At 36.4% G+C, this 22,943-nt stretch overlaps 1 protein-coding gene across 3 annotated transcripts in view; it reads right to left on the reverse strand.

Moving 5' to 3' along the window:
• Positions 1-1,091: 1,091 nt before the first annotated feature.
• The window catches only part of KCNH8 (potassium voltage-gated channel subfamily H member 8), a 195,573-nt gene continuing 173,721 nt past the window's right edge, over positions 1,092-22,943 (reverse strand). For 2 of the 3 annotated variants that reach the window (XM_037386756.1, XM_037386755.1), the window contains 5 exons: positions 21,711-21,749; positions 19,634-19,986; positions 15,584-15,690; positions 14,487-14,563; positions 1,092-2,642 (listed from right to left, as the gene is read on the reverse strand). In XM_037386756.1, coding sequence (XP_037242653.1) covers positions 1,938-2,642; positions 14,487-14,563; positions 15,584-15,690; positions 19,634-19,986; positions 21,711-21,749 — 1,281 coding nt within the window. In that variant the 3' untranslated portion in view covers positions 1,092-1,937. The remainder of the gene's footprint in view (positions 2,643-14,486; positions 14,564-15,583; positions 15,691-19,633; positions 19,987-21,710; positions 21,750-22,943) is intronic. The other variant, XM_037386757.1, reaches the window with a different exon arrangement.

Genomic DNA, 22,943 nt, shown 5'->3' on the forward strand with positions numbered 1-22,943 from the left:
CAATGGCAGATTGCTAAAGATGAGCCAGGATTATTTGCAGAAACACCATAGACCTTTGGTATTTGGTAGTATTTATTAACAATTTATTTTTTTTATTTTTTATTTTTTTTACTTTCTGAACTATGCCTTATTTAATCAGCGCTTCTCTGTTTAACCTTAAACTAAGAAAAAGCTGGAATAGAAGGGAAGTAGGAAACCCTGTATATAAACACCCACGCTGCAGTGCAGACTCACTGACAAAATTCAGGCAGCTTGAAATGAGAGTTGACGTTTTATCCTTAATTTGTACCAGTGGGAAAAAGGATGTGAAAGGGTGTAAGCTGGGCACAGACTATAACTAGGATTTGTGTTCCTGCACACTTCCAAATGTTAACAATGAACTTAGTCTTTCAAGTTTTCAGAAAAAAAATTCTCTTGTTAAACAAAAATCTGTTTTAATTTGATAATTTGATCAAATTTTTAATTTTATAATTGCCAGTTTGCTTTAATTATTAAATGTAACTTAATTTACTTCTCCATTTTAGAACATTCATTTTGGGTTGTAAACATGGTTTTTTTAGAAAACATGCTAAAGAACATGCAGATATGATGCATACTGTGCATCTTTAAATATACAAATCAAAATTCCAATGCAAAGCAGTACCTCTGTTTGCACTGCAGTGATGTAAGTTTCTAATACATTAAATATTGAAAAAAAACCTTCAGATTTCCTTTGGGCACTAAATCATGTTCTGGGTCAAACAATTTTTCAAGCCTCTAGTCTTTTTTTTTTTTTTTTCTTTTTTTTTTGTCTGAAGGTCAAAACTAGTTTTTACATGTGTAAGTAAAAATCATCAAATAAATAACTATTTTAAAATTATTTGATTCTTACTAAAACATTGTAATTTTGTCCTTTAATATTCCTCAGTTTGCTCAGTGGCTTTCATCCCTCTTAATTTTCTTATTCAGATATAAAATCTTAAAACTGGAATGCGTAGTAAAATGTTGACTTGGTCTTATCAGTAAAGGTGTAATACTAAGACTCAAACCAGGGGTACTTAATTTTATCAGTATAACAATTCACTTTTTAAGCAGTGATAGCTGACTTGGTATAGGATAAAACATTCCACTTGTTTTATTTTTTTTTTTAATAAAATAATACCTTAATTTATTTGTATTCCACCAGCATGAATACATTCATTGCAAATTGCATGCACATAAAATGGTATCCATTTGTAAACTACATAATATCTTAACAATAAATAGTATTTGATCTAGTACATGATGGTAGTGCGTTTCTTGTTAAAACTGCAAGCTTTTACCAAAATGAAAACAAACTCTTATTCTTCTTATAAATATTTTAAATAATTAAGTACGTTTCATACCAAGTATATAAAAATAGTATTTTTAGATAAATTAGAAGGTTTCATTTACATGACAAACAACGTGCAACAACTAACCACTCTCTACCAGCTCTATTTGGTTGATTGTCTAGATGACATGCAGCGATAATTGTCCCTTTGCCTTCACAGAACTGACAAACAGACCAGCAGGACCCATGGTTACCTGAAGCAAACAGTGCCATAGATATTGTTTGGGAACAACAGTCAGACACTCAGGGGAAACCTTTGCTTTGATGAACAAAAGCCACCCATGACAGTTCTTTTGTCCTAGACTTCCAGCTGCTCTGACCCTCAGGGTCTTTGGACTGTCACAAAAGTCTGCCAAACTTATATCTGTATACAAAATGCTTTTCAACATGCTTCTAGAATCTAGATTTTTTTTTTTCCCTATAGCATGAACCAGCAATACCGTACTTTCTATAAATCTGAATTTTCATGTTTGTAAGTCTCCGTGATTGCTAGAGAAAAGGTCAAATAAAGCAGTCATGCAGTACTCTCTAAATTTAAAACTGGCAGCTGTGGAACCTGCTTCGAGTATCACCTCACTGTTTCTCATTATACGTCTATGGCTTGGTAATCTTTATCTTTAACATCCTTTGTGCTTGTTACAATGTCTATCGGGAAATCTGGGGTCTGTGCAGAAACTCGTCTGGCTGTTCCTTCCAGGTCCCATGATCCTGGCAGGTTCTCAAGGCTTAGTGAGCTGATTGCTCCTTGGCTAAAGCTACCTTCCTCAGATCTGCTGGGCAGCACGAGGTGTAACGATGTCTCTGATGACGAGCATACTGAAGAAGAAAGAGTTGCTGAAATAGACTGAAGAGGGGTCAAGGTAGTGTCTGAATGGGGAGAGGTGCATCTTAAAATTTGCAAATTGTCTTTCTGAATTACCTGATACTGGGAGGGGGAATTGTGAAGGCCCGGTGTATAACAGAATTCACCGTCCATAGAATTTTGCAGGTTGGGTTCAGTTCTTTGGGGACTGCTGCTGACAGAGTCTGTATTCCAAATGTCACAGAATGTGTTGCCACGGCAAAGTTGTGCTTTGGTGCAAGTAAAGTTCCCAGCTTGCCTGTGCGTGCAAGGTTGACGTGTAGTCCAAGATGTCCGAGACTGCAGACTTTCCAGGGTAGGACTTCGAGATATGCTGTGCATGGCACAGAACCCTGGAGGCTTCTGGGATGTGAGCAGGTTCTCTAGAAGGTGCATCACGTTCTTCATATCCTTACTTAATTGTGAGACTTCTTGAGTTAAAGTTGTCACCTGTTATGGCAGGGCAAAACATCACAGTATTTAGGTAGTCGTGCCTGAAATACACATATACACACCCTTTTTCCTTCCAACAATATCAGCTTAAATCTGTGGCACAATGTCTTTGCTTTAAAGAAATATGCTCTACTAATATATGTGTGGGAAACAGTCCATACATCTGCTTTACCACAGCTACATCTTACACCTCATGTGGCATATTGAAATAACGAAAGCAACTCAATAAATGCTTTGTAGCATTTTGTAGGCATAATTCACCTGATTTTAAATTATAATCTCTCTATAAAGAATGTCCTTAAAGTCAGAACTGAGATGATTTCCAGGGACAATGACATCAATAGCTTCTTGATAAGTCATTAAATATTTTAAGGAACAAACCTTTTTCTTAACTTATTTTAGAGAGATGAATGGTACAAAATTGAGCTAATTGAAATCTTGTTCAGAACTATGGTTATGAAGTAAAAGAAACTCATACCCAAAGTTGTCGGATGCAAGTAGTAGTTATAATCCAGTGGACTACTACTAAAACCAAAACAAACCAACCAAAAATAAGAAAAGAAACTGGAAACTCTAAAAACCACTTGCTGCTGTTAAATGTGTAAACAATACAAAAGCCTGTGAGACAGTTTGCTTCCATGCAGGTATGTTTATGCAAAAGGAAGAATCATATTTTCTATTAGACTTTTTTTTTTTAATGCTGAAACCACTGATAGCATCCAGTTTATTACATTAATTATATGAAGTCTTTAATCTCCCCAAAACTGCTGGTTTGTATGGGGATCAGATTAACAAGTTCTGAAGTTGTGTTTTAAAGTGAATTGGTATACGAACATTAATGGGGACATTTGTTAGGATATTATAAGGACATTTTGGGAAATGAAAAGCCTAACAAAAACATAAGTGACCTGCTCACCAGTTAAATGTGTGTGTCTTTCCTTTTTTTTTTTTTTTTTAAGGAGAAGTTTGTAGGAAGTTAAAATCAGTCTAACCTATCAAGAAGTAGAAATGACCTTTGTTTCCATGGTAGCTAATCAATCTATTTTAGGTCAAACCACTGTCATTACCGTTAAAATAGAGTTTCTCACACTGATACGAGTGAAAGTATTTTGTTGAGAAAAAAGACATGGCTGCATATTTATCTTCAGAAGGACAAACCCCCTGTCAAAAAGAAAAAAGCTAACTTCTTTTGCCCTGAAGTAAAGACACCGCTGATCAGGTGCCCTAAACTGATTAATTTTCATGTAATCAGAAATAGAAATACAGTTTTCATTTTTCTGACAGGATAGTTCCAAAGAAATCTGCTGGAAAGACATTTTCAAAATCTGAGTTTGACTGCATTACAACAGGTACAATAATTATAAATAAATGTTGCATTGGAAGGGAAGTAGGAAGTTCCACTACAGTTCCTATATGTCTTTTCATTTCTCTCTGGGCTAAGAGTTCAAACCCATTGTATTGTTTCGTGGTTTTGTAATGATCACACACCCCTGGAGGGAAAATGCTTGAAGGGAGGAAGCCTGTGAGTTACGTTACAGGATCCTCTCTCTGTCTCTCCACTTCCCTCTCTTTCTGCCCTGTTACCTTATTAACTCAAGCTAAATAGAAAATAATCATGGGATCTTCTTCTGTCAGCTGAGATCACTCGAATGCCTGGTAGCTCATTTGAACTTCAGTTAATGTGAGGGATTAAAATATGTTAGGAAAGTGATTTGTGGACAGAATTCCTGTGAGGTCAGAGCAGCCAGAGAAGGCTCTCGGTACTGTCAGACGGTAAGGAAGCACACCGTGAGATTTCTGGACAAATCAAGAGCTTCTGTGGTCCATTGGGGGCTGGGAGATGTCATTGCAAAACCTCTAAAAGCTCTTTGGGAAGAAAGAGGGAAGAAGGACAGCTAAACCCATGGCTACCCAGGTTCAGTGATTGTCAGTTCTATTTAAGGACTGTTACTGGCCCCTGCTCCTAGCAGAAAAAGCAAGTTTTCTGTGCCTAATTTCCCAACTTGCATCCATTTTACAGGGCTTTCTGCAGTCATTCAGGTAGGAAGATTGATAATGCCTTATGAGTATGCTCCTTACCCAAAATACGAACGCTGTGTGAAAAATTCTGCAGCTTTAAAATGTCTTTTTATGGTTTGTTCTATGTTTTTTCCTTCTATTTCCAATTACTTAAAGGTTTTTTAAAATTTTAATTATTCTTCAACATGTTTCTTTTGCCAATTCGTTGAGACATTACAGCAAAAATCAATCCCAGCATCAGTACCTGTGGCAGTCCTGAATTTTTGTTAATTACAACTTGCTCTGGTGCCCAGATACTATTTTTGATTTATCAGCTAGCTCCTAGAGTGCTGTCTTCTCATCAGCTTGCTCTTGCCACAGTCATAGGAACTGACCTGATAAACCAGCCTTTGATGTATGCTTTAACAGTTTCCAGTAGTATGATGGCTTAAGATCTGAAGTAGTTCTGCCAAATTTCATTAGAAATTGACGACCATTTAGTAAGATCTGTTTGGACTGATACTGCTGGACACATAGGCAAAGCAAACATGTAATTTTCTGGATCATTTAAAACCTTTTCTGGATTTTGCAAACTGTTAAATTTACCAGATTAAACCTCCAATATCTGTGCTACTATAAATTACCATCTATCTCTGCATTATTATATGCCTATATAATATACTATTATTGCTATTATTGATACTGTACTGTTTATGCTATCCTTTTGACACCCTGCAGAGATTCTTGAGTAGATGCATATAGGCAGGTGTAACAGGGGACAATTTTATCAATAATGTTAACAATTTCACAGTGCTCCAGAAAGTACAAAAGAACAGAGATAGAAAGCAAAAGAAATTTTAGTCTATGAACAGAAATTGAATACAGCAGAGTTTTGTCCTGAGTGAAAGGACTAATTCCTTGCGTGCTGGTAAGGCTATTTTCAGGAGTTCAGTGATTATTTCTAGGCAATACAGCTAGTTGTACAAATGGTTCCTGCTGTGCTAGGCAGACAGCTTTAAAACGATCTGTGAGATCCTAAATATAGTTGAAATGCTGCCTTAACAGTTTCTAGGGCTTGAAAAAGGTACTGCAGTGTTTCCTGATATAGAAACTGGGATATAGACAGATTTAACTTGAATTAGGAAGAGGTGCTTCTCAGTCTAGTTAAACTCAATATGTTGGTACCTTTTTAGCAGACTCTGTTGTAAAGAAAGAATATCTTTCAAAACAGAGGTTAAAAACTCAGGTGTGGTTTAGTGTGGGGGTTTTTTGTTGTTTGGTTTTTTGTTTTTTTTTTTTTAATATGGACATTTAACATATGCATATGGACTTTTCCGATGCCCTGACCAACATAAGTTTTAGTAGATGTATTTTGAACTTCCAAATTACTACAACCTTTTCAGTAGAAAAAGTATTTTTCTTTACTACCAGTGTTAAATTGTTGTGCAGTTTGAATACTTTGCTCCATGTAATTAGGTGGGAATGGAGGTGATTGTATTTAAACCTTTCCATAAAAGTGATGAAAACCTCTAAATAACATAAGGTGATGATGGTGATTATTGCTTTGTTTAAATGATACTGGCTAAACAGGTTTCTTTGTTTTTTTTCATGATATATTCCAGCATTTACTTTTTTTTTTTAATGTTCTGTTTTCTACTAGGATGCATATCTCTCATCACTGTTCTTGGATAAATCTGGAATAAGCTTTTTTTCTGATTAGAAGCCCAATACATCAGTATTTTTTTTTCTCTGTGGTTTACTACTTTTTTAATTCAAACTATATTCAGACATCTTCCTGAAATTCATCATGACTCTTTCTGAAAACCCAAAGAAGTGATGAACAAGAAAATGTGCTGCTTGATAAAGTAAAATTGTATTTTGGCAATGCAGGGATGATCCCTGGTTTGCACTGGATATGGCAGTTTCTCTGTTCCCTTGCTTGGTGTTTCGTTGCTGCTTCTGTTGTGGTGCTTCTTAAAGTCAGAGACATTCAGCCAGAATGAGTTGTCTCTCAAGGCTCAGATTAATGAGCTGCTGATACTCTCTTTCCCAGTAAGTGCACTGTTGAATGAATGAAATGAGAACTGAGTGGAGACAGACGTTTCACTGATCATCTATTAGCATCTCTGTGGCCATTGGTACTATGGTGACAGATATCTCTGATTTAATGGTACTTTAGGAATAAAGCTAGTTGCAGAAGAAAAAAGAAAATATCCAGCACAGTTAATCTGAGTTCAGATTAAATATATAGGATTTGTGTGCAATGATGTGATGGTTCAGTTTTAGAGAAATAAATCCAGAAATCTGCAGGGCTGTGAAATTGGCTTTATCATGTAGGAGTAGAATAAAATTTTCTGGTTTCTCTGCTGACTCACCAGTCAGCTCTCGGGTAGTTCCAGGGCAACCAATCTGTCTGGGTAAATTAGGACACTAAGATTACTGCTATTAAACAAGTAAGGGCAGAACAGAAAAGTATAAAGGACTAGACAATTGAAGTGTATTCAAGTCAACAGGACTCCTATGAAAGTCAGTCTAGAAAAAGGGTTCCCTAACTGCAGTTCTAATAATAATTGGTGGCTCTTTGTTGTTGGATGTGGATGTTGGCGCAGAATCAGGACAGCTTCAAGGATTTAAGAAAGTATCGGGGACAAACTGACGGACTAGCTACTGACTGAGACCAAACAGAGGATTATGGAAATCCCAGGTGGCTGGGACAAGAGAAGCTGTTAGTATGTACTGTTGAAAGAAAGGCTGAGGTTTTATCTATGATATTGGGCAAAAATATTAAGTAAATAATTTCTATAAGCACCTAAAGGAATAGCTAAAAAAGAACAGGCAACATAATATTTCCCAAGAATAAACTGTGGCAAAACAATGTAATCCTCTTCTTTAATTGAAAAGCTGGTTTAAAAAATAAGAAGAAATTGTAGATGTAAAATATATATATATATATCTTGTCAGAAGACTTCTCAGATGTTTCTGTCCATGTGACATTCTTCTAAATCTGCTAAGAAAATATGATCAAGGTTTACTCACTATGAGTTGGATTTATATTTGGTGGGAATGGGTTATGATCAGTGGTTTGCTGTCATCCGTGGACATTTCAAGCCACTCTTTTTAGCAGCCCATCTTGATCTGTTTTTATTTAATGTTTATTTTCAATGGCTAAATGCAATTCATGTTCACTTTTAAATATCAGTAACATGAAATTCAACGAAGATAAATGTTAAATGTTACATCTGCAGAGAAAATGTCAGAGGCGTGAATCTAAGTACAATATTCTGCCTATGCATAATATTATAGAATAATGTTGGTGGAGTTTTGCTGAATGACACTTTGCAGGCATTAATCATGCTCCCAGGATATCTGAACAGCATTTTATTTTTTTTGTTGGACACAGAAAGGGGTTTCTTTTCACTAGGAATTACTTAGGCTGGTGAGGCTTGAGATCATGTACTTTATCAGTGACTTAAAAGATCTAACTAAAGACAATACAAAAGAAAATGCTACCAATGGAGAGTTTTAGAAAATGTGATGGGAAAAGAAAGGCAGAAGGAATTTGGTTTGTTGAGATCTGCTCGAACAATATGTTTCCTGTGTAAATTGGTTTTAGAATGAGAATGGCAGTCAGATTTTTCTTATGTCTTCTACACAGAAGAGAAAAAGCAGTGAACTTGCATACCAACAGAGTTTTACATTTAGATGTTGGGAAAATAGATCTTTTCAGTACAGGAGGGTTTTGAAATGCTTGTTAGAGAGTTAACTAGATAATCTGTTGTGGTAGTAATATTTTTTATTCAAATCTGAAATCAGCTTCTGGTGCCCTGTTGATTTTTATGCTGCATGGCTTCCTCTCTTGATTAATTTCATTGTCTCAGATGTCTTTCCACCAATGAAAAGTAAAAGAAAGACTCCACAGCATATAGGAGCTATGCCACGTATGTGCTATATGACCTACTTGAAATTAACCTAAACCTTAGTGTATCAGCCATTTTTGTTACCTTCATCTGCCAATAGCTATTAAGCTAACACTAAAAGAAAGAAAAAAATACCTGGAAAGGCTACTGTGCAATCATCAAAGTACAAGAGCAGGGAGAGACAAAAAACCAACAAGGTAGGAGTTCTTTGGAAACATGAATATCAGTGCTAAGCAGAAAATATATTTTGACACATCTCAATAGACAAAAATGTATTTACTTGCTGTTTATGGTTTAGAAAGCTTTTATTTCTTAACACAAATAATACTAGGTTTTATACCTTGACTTTCATTCTAAATTTACATAGCTAAAATCCAAAATAGATGGATTAGTTGTAATTAGTTTTCATCATCAATAAATGTCATTGATTCACTTTTTGTCACATTTTTCTTGGCTGAAGGATGTTTTCCAAAAAAACCTATTGGGATAGCCTTGCTGCAAAATAATTTCTCTCGTGATAATATAGTTATGAACTTGTTACAAAGAAAATATGTTTGTAATTACTGTAAGTGAGAGGATTTCTTCGTGTGAGATCTCAAGCTGCAAATTGAACTTCAGTAGTACATCCCCTATGTAAAACTGAAGGCTTGATTACTAAATCTCTTTCATTGGCATTGATTATAAAATTACTATTTCCATTGTGTGCATACGTTTTAGTATTAAGGAGAATGTTTCGCTTAAAAAAAGAGTACTTTTTTCCTGTCCTGTGAGGAGAATGAGATTGATTTTTGGCAGCTGGATGCGAATTCTGTTTTCAAATAATCTTTTTATAAAATCTCTATAGGTGATTTGGAAAATAACCATATTTATTTAGAATTGTTCCTTTTGTTAGACGAAAGTGAAATATCCCTGTGAATGCGTTTTCTCTGTTCCAAGTGCCAAATGCTTAGAGTATTTTAAGCACTTGCATCTAAACCCCCTAAAATTAAAAATAGCTGAATTTCTACTAAGTGCTCAAACATGCAGCTAAATAAAAGGCAATTTTCTAGTACAAAAGCTGACCCTATTCATATTTCCTTATGTTTGTTTGTTTTTCAGTTGAATGGGAGAAATGTGAGTACTCTGTTCATTATACTGTTTCAGTGCTGTAATTGTAGGGTCTACTGATGTGTTAAAGTATGAAATTAGCCCCCAAATTCTGAAACTGAATGAGGCTATGATGGAGCTGGGTCTTATATGTGAAAAAAGGGGACATGGCAAAGAAATCTGAGTTTGTCTGCATGCACTGCGCAAGATGCCCTGTACATCTGAGCATGAAATCATGGTACCTGTGTCATTGCATGTAGAACATGTACATGTGCACTCTGAAGGCCTGATCACTAAATATATTACTAAACTCATGGGAGAAAAATTATGACTAAAATGTGGATATTTTCTTATTTTTATTTGATCTGTGTTTTAAATCAGGTTTGGGTTTTGCACATTGAATCAAAGTAGAAGTCTTTCCATGTTCTTTTCATTCAGTTACATTCAAATGATGGAGAGCTAAAAGCCTAATGGGATACAGACAATGGGACAGTGATAGGCAGGTGCTTTAATCTAGACTTATGGCCACCAGTATATCTCAGAAAATCTGCTTAGTGGTTTCCTATTTTTACTTCTGTGCTCCTCAGTAGTTATGTATGATTGCACCAGGTAAATGGTGCCTCTGAAAAAGTGCTGAATGCTTAGATACAGTGATCTGATCAGTCTTTGCAGGCAAATGCATTGGAAAGACCAGGTTGGGCGTACAGATCTCTGCAAAGGAAGGATGCATACTCTTAAGGCAGAAGACCTATTCTGAAATTCTTGCTCTGCCTAATTTGAAGCAGGTCTTTGAATCAAGCTTTCCCCAGCTCAGGAAATGAGCCATACTGTTGGGTATTCAGTCGCTTAATCTTGAATCTATTGCTTAAATAATTGCATTTCTACAGGAGCGAGTACCTGAACCTTAACTCTCTTGCCTGCCACATACTGAACATACCAAACTATAATGAAAGTCATGCCTTTTTTATTCTGTGATCATTTAGACTAAGTGCTACAGGCAAATAGGGTAGGAAATTAAGTAGTCCTGTTCCACTCCACCTTGCAATACTGAACCAGAGGGGAATTCCCTTTATCAGCTTGGATCTCATGCAGGCTCAAAATGACCAGTGAGGTTAGGCGAGGGAATGAAGAAGCTGAGTAACCAGCTGAGCAGCCAAACCCAAGAGCTATAGAATATGTCTGCGATGTGTTCAAGTTTTTCTCACGTTGCCTAATAAAGTGGCAGTGCTGACTTTGGACCCCACCCTCCTTAGAGGAATTCTGTGCATCCATTAGTCCTAAAGTTAATTAACAAACTCAGAAGTTCAATCAAGGCTCTGTCTTCTGTTAGTCCCATTCTTAGGTACATGAACTTTCCTTTGGGTTATGTAGTGAATGTCATATGCCTAAAATACTGCCAAGAGCTCCACTGGATATCTGAGCTGGGTATAGCTTGTTTTGTGGAATTATCTCTGGGGTAACTGCTTTGCTTTGCTTTGTTAACAACAGACTGTATTGAATGTCTGAATGGGAAGATGCATGTCTTTGTTCCCCCAATGAAAAGTTGAAATGTTTTTAAGCTAACTAGTGAACTGTTGTAATACAATTGCCTTTCATGAAAGCAGTTATTTTTGCATTTGTTGATTGACTTCTGATCTCCACTGGAAAATGTATTAATGATGGTGTTTGCTGCTGTTGGCTACTTGTGACCTGTTTTCTCATACTTTCCCTTTCAGGAGCAGGCTGCATGTCATAACAGAGAAGTTAATTTCTAACTCTGTCCGTATTTTATTTACTCCTGGCAGTCTGCTGCAGCATCAGTCATTAATCTTCCATTAATGGTCATCATCGAGTGATGGAATGATGAAAACACTGGGTCTACAAGTGTTGTTCAATACTTAAGGTAACAAAAAAAACCCCAAGGAACAGCTAGTGTATTCCAGCAAGGCTACTCATAGACTCATTTGGGTAAGTACCAAGTCAGTATTGTCAGTTCAGAACTCCAGATGGGGCACGTTTGCAATTAAGCAGCCTCATAGTCATGTCATGCAGTTTTTTCAGCGTAACTTCTGATCCATGGGAGGACTTGAAGGTTGCCCATCTGTCTCTGGGATGAGCACAGAATGTTACCTATGAAACCTAAATCTACACTATGTTAGAATTGCTCCTCGTGCTTTTTTTTATGTCTCAGTCCAATATTTGTTCTTATTGTATGCCCATGCATTGTTGCATCAAATTGAGAATTCTCATGTATATAAATGTTTCTGTGTAAATTCTAACTGGCTTGGTCAGAATGGAGAACGCTGGTTTCTTTGCTAGGGGACTTAGAAAATATGAGCTTAGAAAGTAGAGCACAGTCCTTCCAAGTACTGCAAGGCACCACCAACAATCTACATTAGTGTAGACATGTTTAAGATGAAGATGTACTTTATGTAATGTACTTTATACAGCATAGAGTAAATTAATCTTAGAGATACTGCAAAGTTGAAATACTTTTTCCCTTAGCTTCCTAGACTGTCTGGTGTGTTTTCCAGAGTGTAGGGTTTTCTATACTCATTCATATAGCCTCATGTAGTTCTATAATCTTCTATAAGTTCTATGAGGTTCCGTAATCAGAGAAAGATGTCTTTCTTTGCTGTGACTAAACATTAAACATTAAGTGCAACTATTTTCAGAATTTTTATCAACATTATTGTGTTACTTATATCTCCTAGTTGCATTATTATTAAAGTCATTTTATCACTAACCAGGCTAGATGTAAATCAATTCTGCTGTTGCCAAAAGATGTCTAAACCTACCCCAACCTTTGGTTTCCGGTTTTAATACTCAGCATTCCATGTTGGTGCAGGCCCTAGTTAGTTATGCAGTGTGAAAACAAATTCTGTCTCACACTTCAAGCTAGCAAGACTCCAGAACTTGACGGTACTCTTTTTAAATCTCCAGAGATTCTCTTCCTCTTATAGGACTCCAATACTTGCTCAACAGACAAAGACTATAGATGAACCAACTTCTTTCACACTCCTGTGGAAAGAAAGACCTGCTGGTGATGACTTCTTTTTGTCTAAAAAGCTAATGGTTGACTTGTTTAATCAAGAATTTGTGGTTCAAATCCACCTCTATCCCAGGAGAAGCTGCAGAAATCTTGGAAGGTAAGCATCTCTTACTTTAAGTCCCACAGGTAGCTAAATATGTGAAAAAATGGACTGATACCTCCTCCTCAATTTTAAAAGAGTGAACCATATTCAGAACAGTGAAAAGATTTTGGATTCTCTTTCCCTGTGTGGAAACTTTACTGTTTTACTGCATGTGGTTGTAGTTCTTATGTTTGTGTGAGCAAGCAAGTTGCATAACATTTTGTTCAGATAGTGTTAGCAGGGAAAAGTGAAGATTGTTCTTGGAGGGAAATTACCTTCAGCATGTTTGTGTGTGGTTTTTTTTTTTTTTTTCTTCTTCTTTTATTTAGCATACTGCCCTGTTCCAAGATTTATTTATTGCTTTTCACTAGAAAAGCAACAACAAGCCCAGAACTATTGCAGTTGAAATTCTGGTTAATCCACAAGATGCCTGCCTTAGCCCATCTCCCAGCACAATGTATTTTCCAATTGCCTCTTGCAGATAACCACCTAATACATCTTCATATTTTAAAAATAGCTGTTGCTTTCAAAATCAAAAGGGATGAATCGATATGACTTGTCTGTTTCAGAAGTATTGCATAGGAAATCTAATCTTCTATTGTAATAGTGTTGTCAATGACCATCTTAGAGAGATTTTTGAGTTCTTTCACCAAGCTTTACAATAAACAGTAGTCAGTGGGGCATGAGACTTTTATCTGAACTCTACTGTTTGACATACAAATGAGGTGATGCATTCATAGTGACTAACTAAGCATGAATGCACTCTTGGTTTAGGACATTTAAGTTATCTGACCAAGTTAACCTGACCCAGGATGAAAGAGGTTCACAAGCCAAATACTTCATATATTGAAATAAAAAATAACTAGATTAAGCGTGTACAATATAGAAGGAAAAGTAAAATAAAACTTGACGTTTCTGGTAACCAAAGTGATTAGGAAAAAAAAAAAAGAAGTGAAACCATGTGTTTGCATTTATCTAAATGTTTCCTCATGTGGAATCATAAGAAATTGTCTCTAATCTCTTCATACTGAAAGACAGAGTCTGTGGGAACAGATTTTAGTGTTGCAGTACAACTGTGAAGTTAAAGTCTGATTCTTTCATCTGGTTAGCCAAAGTACTGCAGTGGCTGGGTATAGGAAACAGTTTAGCCAGAGAATGTCTCCTCTTTTGTGTTGGATTGATAGTCAATTACAGGTTTGAAGTTATTAGGAAAGGAAGAACAAAAAGCACCACTGAACAATATTGGCCCTGCATTCCTCTGATCATATTGCTTGAGCAGGAACAGATGAACTTCTGTTTCATTCTGAACAGGCACAGGTGATTTGACAGGTTTGATGTGAATTTGAACATGACTGAATTTGCATTTCTTTCAAGGAAATTCTCCAAAAGCATAGCATTCACCCAGACAAGAAAAGTTGGAAGAAGCAGCTTGGGGAAAGACGACAGATCCATAAGAGGATAAATCCCAAGAAAATTAGATAGGCTAACTATACTAACCTTACTTTGTTTTTAGCTCTAGCACATGACACCAACTTTTATATAGCTTTCATGAAGAAAATTAATCTTGGAAAGAGTCAAAAGCCCCACACTGCCCTAAATGTAGGAACCCTATCTAGTTTTGCTAACTCATTTATCACACGTTTACCATATTCCCAAGTTTTCTGAGTTTTCTCTAGCATTCCTTGAATCCTTGTTAATATTCTCCAAGCCACACAAAAGCTCATTACCTCATTATTAAGCCTGCTGATCTGCTGTTTGGTCTCTTCTGCTTTGATAACAAGCACAGCAGCACCAATTTCGGCCTCTGAAAACAATTCAAATGCATACAAATGAGAGAAGTATAGTGACTTGGAAACAGCAATGCTATTCTTGCACTTACCCAATGCTTTAACTTTAAACCTAGTTTGCACTTGGATCGAATAAAAATAAAATCTTATGTTTAATGTTCAGTGTATAATGTGTAAAAAAAGTATGAAGACTGAAATTCATACTGGTCTCTTCAGTCTGAACCAGAAAGGACTAAAAATGACAGTTCTTGTGTCGTGTGACATGTCAACTGATTTCAAAAATCATAGATACAATTAAGCTTCTATTATTATTTTTCTGTTTGGCTTTAAGGGGAACAAAATGTGTCCTAATAGCCTCCATGCAAAAGGTACATAACTATTTGAGGACTGTTTAGTCATAAAAGGAGGGATGTTAGAAACAGTCAGGGCTGCACTAGTTCTGTCACTTCAGTATTAGTCTACCGGTCTTTGTCTCCGTTTTGTTTTTTGGTTTTTTTTCCTCCCATGTTGACATGCTCTGTTCCTCCTCCTGTGCTATTTTATCAATCTTCTCAGAGTGTAGGTCATTTAAGGCTTCCCAAAACCTCTTGCTATTCAAGGTTTTCACTCTCTTATTTCTAAAAATCTAGGTACTTCAGTACTCTTCTGCTGCTGTAAATAACGAAAATTGAGAGCTGGGTTAACATATGGCCTTTATTTTTACTTATTTGGTATTAGAATGTTTTTATGTTAAATTTTGTCCTTGTGTTTAGCAGCCTTCATGCCCAGAGGTCTGGGAGCATAAGGCTCCTGGCTAGTCCTACCATACTGCTGGTAAATTATATAATGCATGAAAATACAGTACTCTTCAACAAATGGCCTTCAGAACTCTGTTGTATTTTTCTACAGTACCAGTTGTGATACTGAAATTATACTGAAAGCATGGATATATGTTAAATCTATTTATGCCACTTTGAGACCTGAAGAAACAAAAGGGAGCAAAAAGCAGTTATGAAAATTGTTTTCTCTAAAGAGTGATTTTCCCACGCAAAACTCACCTCCAATTGTAGGAGATAACCTGGATTCCTGCCTGAGTTGATCAGAGCTGAAGTCAAAAGTTTGGCCTTCCTCATTATGGTTTCCATCTTCAATCCCATCAACAATTCTGTTGAGAAAAATCGCAGTGATGGAGCAGTTTCATAACAGCTTCATAAATATCACGTTCATAATTATGTTGTCAAAATGACTCCTAAAGGGCACATTTTTAGTCAATGGTAGATTTTGCACAATAAGTTTAGAAAAAAGTAAAAGCTATCATAGTGGTGTAACTTCTTGCGAGTCACTAAAAATAAAACTTACTGTTAGATGAAGGAATGTGAGGTCAAACATAATTAACTAAGTTTAAAAATGTTCATGGCTTCTGCAGTATATTCTGGCTCCTAACACCACCTGAACTGAACACTGTTTGCTTTTCCTATCTAAAGTAATCTGTTGTCATTCACATGCAAAGTAAAGATGCTTCACTATGCTGTGAAGTTTAAATCTTCCTGCACCTAACAGTCAGGCTTTTGTATTAGGCTTACCTAGGCAGAGCCTAAGCCTGAACATAATATATTTATGAAAGCATCTCTGTAAACCACAGTCAAATGTGTCGTTGCCATGCAAATAGCTATTCTGGAATCCAGTTCAAACTGACTAGCTCAGACAGGGCAATCTTGTTTGCAAATTGAGTATAGGAAGATGTGTAGATGAGCCTGCAATGTCCCAGTTGTGTTAGTGTTGGTATTGGACCTAAATACTAGAAAAGGCATCTTTGTCCATTATTTTTACTCGTGCATTGCAGTTGACCTCCAATTTGCAGTGTCACGAAATCAAAAGAAAAAAAAAAAAGCAGCATTTTATACAATAATCAAGTGCTGCGTACAAAGAATATAAAAACTGGTATCAGATGGAGGAATCAATGCACCTTCCTAAAATATATATAATTATGAATAATTTTGTTCTCATTTATAACACGTTGTGGTATAAAGAGAAGTGTTTTAAAGTCAATGGCAAAAGCAGCCAGTTGATAGACATGATAGTGTCAATTTCTTGTTTTGTCCAGGCACAAGATTCAGAATTTGTCTTAAGAGTAAGCAGATGAGGTAAATACTAGACTGGAAGGGCTAAAGCAATCAGTTTTTGGCCTCTCAGTCAATGGTGATAACTTTGTGATGATGGAAATTAGACTTTCTGTCTAATAAGGATATTGTCAAGCAAACCTCTTGACTGGAAAAGTTTGGAGAAAGGAAGAACAGACAACACATATCTGTGATGTATTTGGCTTGAAAGACCCATGTAACTTAAAGGTCTGTGCACATACCATACATTTTTGTCATTATTGGCTCTTCATGTGGGTTTAGGGCTCTATGCCATGTCTGAGTATTCATGGTGCCAGCTGGATATTACTAGACTTCACTCTAGTCTCAACCACCCTCCGGGGGGGAGATGAGACTCAAATGTGGTGCTAGAGCTGCTAGCTGCTGTGGCCTATGCTGTTATCTGCAGCTGAAAACCTGAACGATTACTTTGTTTGAAATTTGCTATAAAACCTATTTAATGTCATCAGGCCTCACTGCTGCAAAAGGCAAATTTTAAACACCAACATCCCGTTTTGTAGAGATTTCTAATTACATAAAACGCTAACATTTTAACTGCCTTTAAAGCACACAGGGGAATACCTAGTCAGACGTGACTTGGAATTTATAGATGCTATATTCTTTAAAGTTTTTAAAGACTCAAACTATAAAGAACCCCTATTAGCAAAAATATCTAGTTTTGGAGAGCCAAAAGGCAGGCTTCTATGTGGGAAATATGTAATGGGAAGATACTTATTCATATACAAGGAACCAGCTGTGGAGCGACATAATCTAGTGAGCTGAAAAAATGAGGGAAAAAAAGTAATTGGTAAGTCTCACCCCTTCCTGAATTACCTATTGTACAGCCCTGAATCTTATCCTGGAGAGACACTTCTACTCCTAGAAGCCAAAAAGTCAGAAAAGATTAGCACGTAATGTGTTCTATCCAGCCAATTAGGGCTAAAGTGCACTTGTGCACGTGGGTCTGAGGAGATTTGAATGCATAAATGTCTCCTCCCAACACTGTCTTTATTATCGCTTACATTTTCTTCCTTTTGGTGCTCTTTTACTTCAGAGGCAGTACCCAAAAAGTGATTGGGAAGACTCTGACTGTATCCTAGAAGCTAGGTTGCTAGCTTCTATTCGTAGCGCCAAAACATATTTAAGTACCAGTCTCTGAGCTTTATTGCCTTCACTGTGGTGTACAAGGAAAGAACCTGAAGAACCAGTGAAGAGTTCTGGTTGGCTTTGTGTGGGGAACATCCACAACAGAACAAGTTTCTTAAGCAGACGAAGCATAGTCTCAACAAACTGTGGCTATACACCTCACAACTGCACTGGCTGGACATTTAAGCCAGTCTTTCCATTCCTTTACACTGCTGTCCAACAGCAAACAAAACCGAGGATCTTAATTAAGGTCTTATTTTCCCTGTAATACTTACTAACAAACATTTAAGGCTCTTTATAAAGGGGTTTTAACTTGTCAGTTTAAATGTTCTAATAATATAAACTCATTCTGGAAATAATATGAAAGCATTTTGGCTGGAAAACAAAGTCTGAAACACACACGTATCTTGGGCCAATTTTCCATCCTATTGACAGGTTTATTGTACAGCTATAAAATTATGAATGAAAATAGGAAATAATAATGCACGTAACAATACTTGTCGCACATTTGCTCTTGCAGCCTTGGGTGCCAATGCCTGGCTGAATGTGTTCAGAACAGTAATGAGCAAGATTACATTTCAGCAGAAAATATGAAAGGCAGCTTCTCCCTGAATTACTACTTATTATGCAAATGATAATGACCTTTACTCATAGCTGACCTGAACCTAATTCATATAAGATCTATGAAAGAAATGAGAAAATACCCACTATGTACTTCAATTTTGCTACTGTAGAAGCTGGTTTTTCCACACATCTTCACCTGTATTGACAGAACTAAAATCCGTTTGTATCATGTTCCTGTTTGAAATGTAAATGTACTGATCAAATAAATGATGTGGAGGAAAGACTCCTATATAGCCTTCAATGTCCTTTTTGTGATTGCGTCCTTAGGGACAGATATCCCGACAGAGCTAAACAAATATTGGTCAAGCTATGGCTATTTCATGTTTGCAATGGCAAGCTGCTGAAGCTACCATCCTGCCTCTAGTGAATAAAGGAAGTTCTTGAACATGTGAAACACTTCAAATTATATAAACTAAAACTTGAACTGGAAGATCAACTGCTGTAGCTCCTCCTATGTGAAAAAAACCCAGCTATGATTTCTGTAAAGAACTGATCCCAAAACTCTTGGGTAATAGTTAATTATTACATTGCATTAATTTAGAAATAAGATACATAAATCATCTTACAAGTAAAATACAAATTAAAAATAATATATTTTAAATTATACACTAATAATGCCACAATAGACTATTATATGACTTTTGTTTATGCCAAATGCCACAGCAAACCAGATTTTCTCAACTCCATATTTACTCTCCACATAACTCGCATTATAGGGTTTCCTTTCTCTACTGTAAAGAACCTAAGTGTTTTCTAAAATTGCTAGGCAATAGTTTTACATTATAGTGCCCTACTCCAGTAATTTTTGTATTTGTACAGCTATGCTGTATTATCATCTACTTGTTTTCTAAACTCCTGTCTGATGGATTCAGAATACTTCACAGTGCTGTTGTGGGAATGCATATTATTATAGGTGGACAAAATGTTACCATAACACCAGACTTTTCAAATAGTAATTTTCATAATTGCTCAGTACTTTCCCTTTTTATTGCTAGAAACACTTTATTTTGCAATAAAGTCCTAAAGTCATAACATTCTGCATAGTGTGTAATCGTTCCTACAATAAGAGAACAACTTCTTTGTGGGATGAAGAAAAGTATCAAGTATTAAAGAAAAAGAAATGTTTTACAGTGTTGCAATCATGGTATTCTAAATAAGAGTTAAATGATAGAGAAGAAAATAACCATTCATAACTCTTACCTTGGGCTCAGGTCAGGTGGACCACCGGTGGTCAGTGCTGAAAAGTGTAACATAAGGTTCTTCTCCTTCCTTCTGGAGTAATGGATCTCTGTTTCATGTTTGATTCTTGAGGGGTTTGAACTGCAAGCACGGATGGGTGAATGAAAGGGCACCGTTCCTGAGGCCAACTGCTTCAAGTTTCTCCCTAGGTGGGTTTTATTGCTTCCAGCATTCTTCTGCTGAGAGCAATTTGTGTTTCTTGTATGGATTGGTGAAAGGATGCCATTCTCTTCTTCTCCCTCTTCTTCTTCATCTTCATCTTCCACAATTGAAGGGAGTCTCTTCTTTATATTTCCATTTCCCTTCAGCTCTGTCTAAAATGACAGACAATACACACTAGCACAAAATTCAGAGCATGATGTTTCAGAAACACAATTTCTTCTGGTAGTCATCCTGAAACAAACACAGATCTAGCACAGCTTTCATTTCTCATTAGAGATAGGTCTTTTGGAACTCCTCCATAGCTTCCCTCCTCAACTATGGCTGTATGTGCATACATGAGAAAAATACAAACAAATCAGAAGAGGTCACTACTGATATGGCCAGTAAACCCACTGCAATATGTTTTGTTATCAGGAAAGATTACAGGACTAGCTCTGTACAAGCCTGTGCCATGTGTATGCTTGAGTAGATTAATCTTGCTTTACCGAGGCATTATTTCTTTTGAATGTTACATTGCCAGACTCCTGGTAGACCATGGGAAAGAACTGAGGCTGGTAATTCATATAATTCTACATTTTCATATGGAACCATTTCTAAAGTATAAATAGCACTTACACCAGTTCACCTCAAGCCCAAACATTATCTATATCCTTCCTAGTTGTAACTGAAACCACTGCTGGGATAGTAGACAGATTTTTCGTTTTATACAAAGCCCTGTTAATGCATCAGTGGTGTGACAGTGTCAACATCAGAATTGAGTCATTGAGAAGCAAAGCATTTTTTTTAAAAAAAAGCAATTTGAATGATTGGTGTTGGAACCAAGGGAATTCAGAGGCAGCACAGACCAGGCTCTGTACTTTATGTACTAATTAAAGCACAGTGTAAGAGAGCAATTTATTTTTTGTTATTGTTTCATGGTAACAAAATACACTGGCCATGAGTGCCAAGATATGCCAACATGGAAGTCATGTCAGGATCAGGCCATAATTCAAAAATAGTTCAATTTATTTCCATAGCACAACTTACTGTATTTATTGGTAGTAAGTGAATGGACTAAGGCAGAATCAGGTTCCTGGTCAAATTAACAAACTCCACACATCTCGATGAAGAATACAGCCAAATGCAACTTCATGGTTTCAGAAAAGGGTGCTATTTATCTTTTTTCAGTCTACTCTTAATCAAGCTTGATTAAGGCACTGCTAACTTTAGATAGAAATACCTCAGATGAGCTTGTATTAGTCAAATTTCCCACATTCAGGCCAAGTAAGATTGGCTGGGTGGAAATAGAGGTTTGGGGAATATATCCAAATGTTCTAAGCCCCTATTAGTATCTGTCTCAATGTTTTGCAGCATAGGTTTAATTTTGCTGTGTGCTACAGCACACCCGCTGAGTGAATGCTTTTCTCTTAGTATAAGTTGACAGGTTTAGTGAATTAGGTCCTTTCCATCTGAGATTACCTGAAAAGGTAAGAATTTAAAACAGTGTCAAAAAACCTGTCTATATAAAATATAATATCTTTGTTGTCAAACATAATAGCCATCTGAAGGCTGTCATGATGATCAAATTGTACAGGATCTGGCACCAATACAGCCTATAAAGGGAACAAGTGTTACCCGTATTCAAAACTTTGGCTTGGGTAAACGTGTATTTAAAATGCAGGTGCTATAGTAGGATATTCCAAATCCAGCACCTGGAAGAGAAGATTATAAGCTGTTACTCATAAAACGGACAGGGGCAGAACTGTCTGCAGGATGCTATTTAAAAGCTATTCTGAAACCACAGAATTCAGTTGGAGTTTTTCCAGCTTCGCTCTGGCCATAACTATGTACATGCTTCAAAGTCAAGCTTGGCATATTTAAAATGTGGCTAACATACCTGAGATAGCGTAGACTTGTTTGATAGTTTTGATATTACCTGAAAAAACAAAACAGAATTAAAAAGTAGCAAATATGTACACCTGCACAATATTGGCTTCCAAAAGCATACAAATATATAAACGAAAGCATTTATATTGATACAAGATGATAAAATAGCTGTATTTAATTAAATGGTGACATAGCACTGAACTAAAGACGCTCCTTGGAAACAGATGCTGCGAAGGAAAAAAAATATGTTTTATTGCTCTTAAAAATATAGTTCCTGCAAAAATAAAATTTTAATAAAAATCTGGGTCACAGCTCCAAACCTGTGAACGAATGTAGATGGGTGAATGTACACCTGGTGGGTTTCCGTGCTGGTTTGAGGGAGTCCCGTGCAGGAACACTGCTCTGCTTTGGTCCTGCCTCTCTGTAGCTTTACCTCCTGTGCCAGCCAAACTCTTACATACAGATGATCTAACTAACTGTAGCATCTCTGGGGAATTTTCAAAGGCAGTGATGAAATGCAAGTGGGCTTCTTTCTGAGGGAGATACATGCCTAACATCTATTCAAGGTGATATTTTTCCTTTTTGGATTAAACAAAGTAAAACAAAAAAGAAGAAAAAAATCATGCAAGTTTAATGTGTAACTACCTGTAATAAAGTCTATCAAACGCTGAATATCTGTTATGAAAATTCTGCTGTTTATTTGAATGTCCACACTTTGACCACAGGCAAGTCTCTGACAGCCCATATGCTGTATTTATAGGAAAATTTTAGTCTGCCAGATAGAATTTTCAGAAGTGATTTTCAGCTTTCCTAAACACACATGTCAAGATAAAAAGTACATAACAGCCATCAAGTTTAAACATGTAGCACAACTATTTTTCTCTAGACTCAGGTAGAAGTTAAGCCTTTCTGGAAGTCACTGTGATTTCCCCATTTGTTTTATAAAAGTCTTCAGAACTCCTAAATACAAAAAATTTAGGCATAGATTTGGAAAAAATAATTGTGGGGTTTTGGTTGCTTTTTTTTTTTTTTTCTTTCTTCTTCATAAATCTTTTGGGTTAACCTGAAAACTTTTTTGTAGTTGCTGATAAAAGTGAGGGTACTAGTAGCGGTATAATATACAAATATATGATAATTAAGTCTGTGTAAGCAGAAATCCTACTGCACAATAGCCAAGCCAGTAGCAGGTGTATCAATAAGTTTAGCAATAACTTTAATAACTGCCAAACAGAACAACTGCAAT

Source organism: Falco rusticolus, chromosome 4 (genome assembly GCF_015220075.1).
Source record: "Falco rusticolus isolate bFalRus1 chromosome 4, bFalRus1.pri, whole genome shotgun sequence".
NCBI lineage: Eukaryota > Metazoa > Chordata > Aves > Falconiformes > Falconidae > Falco > Falco rusticolus.